Source organism: Euphorbia lathyris, chromosome 10 (genome assembly GCF_963576675.1).
Source record: "Euphorbia lathyris chromosome 10, ddEupLath1.1, whole genome shotgun sequence".
Lineage (NCBI taxonomy): Eukaryota > Viridiplantae > Streptophyta > Magnoliopsida > Malpighiales > Euphorbiaceae > Euphorbia > Euphorbia lathyris.
Window position 1 is genome coordinate 51,792,491 of NC_088919.1, and position 6,006 is coordinate 51,798,496.

General features: G+C 31.6%; 1 protein-coding gene across 1 annotated transcript; it reads right to left on the reverse strand.

Annotated features, from left to right (window-relative positions):
• Positions 1–514: 514 nt before the first annotated feature.
• Positions 515–2,613, reverse strand: LOC136209705 (F-box protein At5g03100-like). Its single transcript, XM_066001276.1, has 3 exons — positions 1,532–2,613; positions 1,192–1,374; positions 515–974 (listed from the first exon to the last, which is right to left on the reverse strand). The coding sequence occupies exons 1-3, from the start codon at positions 2,528–2,530 to the stop codon at positions 627–629; spliced, it is 1,530 nt and encodes a 509-aa protein (XP_065857348.1). The 5' UTR covers positions 2,531–2,613; the 3' UTR covers positions 515–626.
• Between the last annotated feature and the right edge of the window lie 3,393 nt (positions 2,614–6,006).

Below are 6,006 nucleotides of genomic sequence, written 5' to 3' on the forward strand. Positions count from 1 at the left end.
ATAATAATGTTATACCTTATTAATAAATTATAAATTTATGTTATTGTAATTAGTTTACCGAACCTTACAAAATATATAACTATATATTATATAATATTTCTCTTTATATAAAGTTAATGTATGAAATATAAATTTATTATTGCTAAACTTTCGGTTATTTCAGTTCGGTCCAATCCAATCCAATCCAATCCGGTTATTGGTCCGGTTCCGGATAAATTTCGGTCCAGTTCGGTCCAGTTCTTTGACGGAAAGTCAACGGTCCAATCCAGTTCGGTTCTCCAAAAAAAGTCAACGGTCCGGTCCAATTCTGGAGTTTTTCCCTCGGATATTCGGTCTGGTCCAGTATCTCCAGGATCCGCGCCCAGCCCTACAATGAGGCATCAATCTTGTTCATCCACTTGATGAAAAGGAAGGGGTATTACTTTAACAGCTCCAAACTTGCCAAAATGATATGGAAAATAACAAGAAAAAGTTCAGGAAATTGTCCTCTTCTATTAACAAAACATGAGGAAACTCTAGCATCTCAACATACAATTTTAACTCAATTAGAATCTCAAATTTCTATAACATACATTTCTATATATCCTAGATATGCTATTAACAAAACATGGGGACACTCTACCATCTCAACATTCAACTTTATCCCAATCAGAACCATGCCGCTTTAAACATGCAACTTCAACAATAACATGCGGGGAATCTTTCGGAATGCATGACAATTTCTTGCAAAGGTGATGCGCAAAAATCATCCCTCGTCCAGGAGCTTCAACTAACACTATTTTCTCCAACATCCTAGCATTAGTGAATAGAAACCTAATAAATCTGACCGTATCCTTATGTTCACCACCACCATTACTCCATAGATAATGGAGGCCAACAATCTCAACAGTTTTTAGATGTGATACTAAACTATCAAATACACCGAATTTTACGGAGTAGTTCTTTCCCATCCTTGTAGAGCTTCGGCTTCCCATCTGCAGAAACAATTTGTTACGCCCAAGAATTGACCGAATATCACAAAGTAAATAATGATGTATTCTTATAGTCTGATATGTGTCTCCATAAAACAGTTCACTGAAATTGAATTTGATCAGTCAGGACAATGATTCTCTTATGGCATTATCAGAAGATATTGAAATGAAGACCAAATTATTCAGAATTGATTTTAAGATTCTTTCACACAAACTTTACCAGAACAAGATCACAATGTTCCTCTGGATCCAACTGTAGAACTAATTTCTCAAGTAAGGAAAATCTGAGTTGCGACATAGGGAGTCCAGGTTGTGTCACTTCCGAAACAGAACTAATCACAGTCAAGCATTTGTTGTTTAACAATAGAGTTGATTCATCTCTCAACGCAGCAAGTGACAGAAACTTCAAGCATAGAACAAATGATTATTTAGAAACGATATTGTAATAATTCAATTTCAAATAATATCCAATATATCTTTTGGAAGGAAATGAAACTCAAACTACTATTGAATTCTAATATTTGCTCTACTTTAATAACAAATATAAATAAGTAAATTACCATCAAAAACCAAGGTCCAAGTTTTAGCTCCTCAACATGTTGAAACTGCAAAAGGAACTCCTTAACCCATTTCAATTTATCATTGCCAAGATTATGCAAGCCTATATCATTCTGAAAATTCAAAGTAACACAAACTGAAGATGGCAAAGCCTTAAACTTAAGAAACTTAAAGCGCAACTCCCCCAACATTTCCAATTTCTCCAGATTAGGACATGAGATTTCAATAGCACTAGTGTGGTCTCCAGATTGAATCATACGAAACGTTTTTAAAGATTTAGAAGCAATGACAAGATCTTCAAACCCATTGCAGTTGCATAATTCCAAAAATTCAATCACAGGACTACCATACAAAACATTTTCAATCCCTTGATTAGGTAAGTACGCATAACCTATATGCAAAGCCTTTAGAGATGCCCAATTTACTTTCCCCTCTCTTGGCCTAAAAATAAAACCATATGTCTTCAATTTAACCAAGAAAGCATTCTTGAATAGGAGTAGAGGCAAGTCATAGTCCTCAAGAAGATCTTCAATGTCTTGATTTTCACATTCCAAAATGAGCTCTTTCACATCTCTTCTTGTGGCGAAACGGATCCACCTAGTCAATTTATGACGCAGCTCACCCGTGTGGGAACCGCGTGAATTGATGACAAATTTATTGATTTTCCAGACATTATAGAAACTTAGGGCATCATCAATAAAATCGGAGAAGTTTTCAATAGACATACCATTGGATTTGAAAATGAGAGCTGGAAGATAGGTCCATTGATTTAGCCACCTCTTCGACAAAATGCTCGTCCTAATTGCGTGTTTAGTTGAAGGGAGAAATGAGAGAATGTGTTGGATGAGGCAATCGGGTAACTCACTGATGAAATCTTGATCATCTTTTTCGTCGCACTTCAATCTTTTGCTTTTTCTTTCAGCAGTATCATCAATTGAGTTGTGCTTTTCGCCTTCATTTCCCTCGCTTACCACAGTGGAAGCTCCACTCCTTTCCGCCATTGATAGTAGACAGTCAATACTAATAGGTTTAGGTAATTTGTTCTCTGTTTTGATTTTAATTTCTGTGGAAAGTGCATCAATAATATAAATTTGGGGGATGTTTGTTAGAGGAGATTAGATAACGGGTATAGGGATAAAAAGAAAACGAGATGAGTTATCTCATATAAATGGGCCTAGATTGAGCCTACTGGTCTTCCTGCCGGAAGTAGCCATAAAACCATAAAAGTACATTTTCAGGCTTTTTACATCATAATTGACTGTAAAATTACAACTAAATCATATTATTAAATTTAATTTTTAATTTGTAATTTTTTCTATATGTACCAAATAAAATATATATTTACACTTAATTTAAAAAGTTTAAACCCCAATTCATAAATCTCAAATTCTTAACAATATATTTTAGACTTTAATTTATAAACTTTAATTTTTAAAAATAATAATTTTATTAGTTTGACATAATTCAAAATTATAACTTTATATAATTGTAAATATTTTTTCAAAAATGAATTTCTATATAAATTTTCCTACATTTTTTCCTTACCTAGTAAATTACATAACAGTCATGACTAAATGAATTATTTATATATAGATATTTAATCAGTGTGGTTTTTTAATATTTTTTATCAAACCAGACCAAATAAAATACTGAAATGCATTTAAAAATAAAATTGAAGTCGAATCGAAATATAAAAAAATCAAACAAAAAAATGAATTCGGTCAGTTCTGTTTAATATGTGATTTATAGCAAAGCACACTCCTATTCATCACATCTTTCAATACAACACCAAATAATTGCAAGTTATCTCTCTGCGAGAATTTCAAGTTTTAACTCCAAAATAGTGGAACTTGAAAAAATTTACAATTCCAAAGAGAGTTTATTAGGCATAAAAATTCAAGGGTAAATAATTTATTAGTGTTTGGCTCTTTTGTGGAAAAATGCGGGCGTGTCAGAGAATTATAGTATTCTCAAACTATGAAATAAAATTGCGCCTAACTAACTTCTAATTATCAAACGATTGTATGGAATAAAGAGACCGTAAAATTCTAAAGATTCGATTATCAAAACGATACAGACCTTACAGAAATGATTGAACAACAAATAAAATAAAAATGTACTGGAAAATTAATGAACTTTGGATCTGAAAATCGAAACTAAGGGAACAACTGATAATTATAAAAATTCTGAAGTCTAGAGATAATTTGCTAGAGTTTTTGCTTGAGTGTGTTGAGTTGTTGTCTTCATCGTGATTGCTTCATTTTATAGACGTTGGGGAAACTTCCTGCTTTATTCTACAAGCCACGTTCTCCATATTGAGTAACTACTCCACTTTAACTTCCACGATGAATTGATGCGTATACTTTCTGATTTTTTCTGCTTTTTAATTAGCTCACAGAATACACGTTATAAATATTAAATGACCTCATGATCCCCTAGGTTTACCTCAAGTATCCTTTGGTATTCACTTAGGAAGTTGGTTTCCCATGAGCAGGGACGGAGCCAGCCCAGAGCCCGGGAGAGCCGAAGCCCCCCCCCCCCCCCCCCCCCCGGCCACCGGCTCCGCCCTTAAGTACTGTTAGTTTTATCTCGTGTAGCCCCCCTAATATTGGTATATATTTAACCTATATAGTATTATTTCAATAGTTTAAAGTGGTCAAGTTGGTTAAGAGTCTTGTTTTAGGGTGAGAGGTCATGGTTCAAACCACACCAAGCTCGTTTTTTGTTTTATTTGAACTTTATTTTTTCAATTGGACTCTTTATTATTTTATTTGAACTTATTTTTATTATATCTATTTTTTTAAGATTTATTATCTATAAAAAATCAACTTCTTACTTTTGAGGCTCAATTAACTTAATTTCTAAATTAAATTTTATGAAAACTATAAAAAAATTTATAGCTAAAAATAATAATAATAAAAGTGTGAAAATATTATAATTTTTAGTCAACATACCAAAACGACAAAGTTGAAATGTGCTGGAAGCTTAAAAAAATTTGTCCAGCCCTGACGGGCTGGACTTCGAAAAATTACTCCCAATAATCGGACTAAAATTAGCTCCCCAACTGTCAATTCCTGGCTACGCCACTGCCCACGAGGTACACTACATGGTTTCCCCTAAGGTACACTATGGTTTCCCATCAGGTACACTACATGGTTTCCCCCAAGGTACACTATTGGAAATTCTAAGTGAATGATGTACCAAAAAAGTTTCCTAAACATGCCTTTTAAGAAAAGGTTTCCTAAAATGTTCTTTTAAGAAAAAGTTTCCAAAAAAGAAAAGTTTATCCTATGAAAAGTGTAAACTAGGGTATGAAACAAGAAAACTTTATTTTTGGTGCAAACAATTAGTCTTCATCTTTCTTTTTACGTAACACACTGTTTAGTACTCATATTTTATAAAACACATTAGTAGGTTCATATCTTTTGTCAATATTAACCATTTGATCATTTTGTCTATTTTTTAATGAAACATATTTTAGCTTTCAAAACAGTCATAGTACGATACAAAATGACCGTGTTACTCTGTTATTTCTTGTCTGTATGTTTATGTCAAATATAATGGTTAAAAATCTAAAAAAATAGACAGAATGGCCAAATGGTTAATAATGACAAATGCTAGGGACCTTATAGCATGTGTTTCAAAATAGGGGACTAAATAGTGTATTAGGTAAAAAGGAGGAGACTAATAAATTATTTATCCAAAATTCAATGACCCTGTGTATTCTTAACTTGTAGGGCCGTTTGTTTTATCTACTGTTTGCTGTTACGGTTTGTTGTTTCCTGTTTTAATCTGGAAATTCTAGAATTTCTGAAATTCCAGAATATCTGGAATTTCAAAATATAAAGAATTTCTGAAATTCTGAAATTCCAAAATTTTTAGAATTCTAGAATTTCCAAAATTTTATAATTTCTGAATTTCGAGTTCCAAAATTTTCAGAATTTAATAATTTTTTAAATTCCAGAATTTTTGAAATTCTAGAATCTGAAATTTCAAAAATTCCAGAGATCTGAAATTCCAGAAAATTCTGGAATTTAGAAATCTTAAATCTAGAAAATTATGAAATTTTAGAATTTCTGATATATGAAACCATGTGTTTTTTTAATTAACCCTTAATTTTATAACTTTTCTTTTGAGGATATATAATTTAATATTTCGTGGAATTAGAGAATATTATTTTTTATTTTAGATGTTTTATATGAAAAATAAAAATATATTTATTAATTATTAAATAAATGAATGTTTTGACGAAATTATTTATTGGGTTGTCGTCACATCCTCACATTTTATAAATAAATAAATATATTATTTCAAAGGAAACTATATATAATGAGTTGAAAAATCTACTAATATTAAAGAATAAGTATGAAAAGAATAATATGAAGAGAATAATTTTGATTTAGTGAATGAATAATTCAAATTTCATTCAATATTTCTTAATCAAACCCGACCCAACCCAATCCAACCCAACAAATAA

Excerpts from the sequence above, each read along its gene's own strand:
- LOC136209705 (XM_066001276.1), bottom strand. The coding sequence starts at position 2,530 with ATGGCGGAAAGGAGTGGAGCTTCCACTGTGGTAAGCGAGGGAAATGAA. Across the intron at positions 1,375-1,531 it reads TTGGACCTTGGTTTTTGATG|TTTCTGTCACTTGCTGCGTT; the intron begins GTAATTTACTTA and ends CTATGCTTGAAG. Across the intron at positions 975-1,191 it reads AACATTGTGATCTTGTTCTG|ATGGGAAGCCGAAGCTCTAC; the intron begins GTAAAGTTTGTG and ends TTGTTTCTGCAG.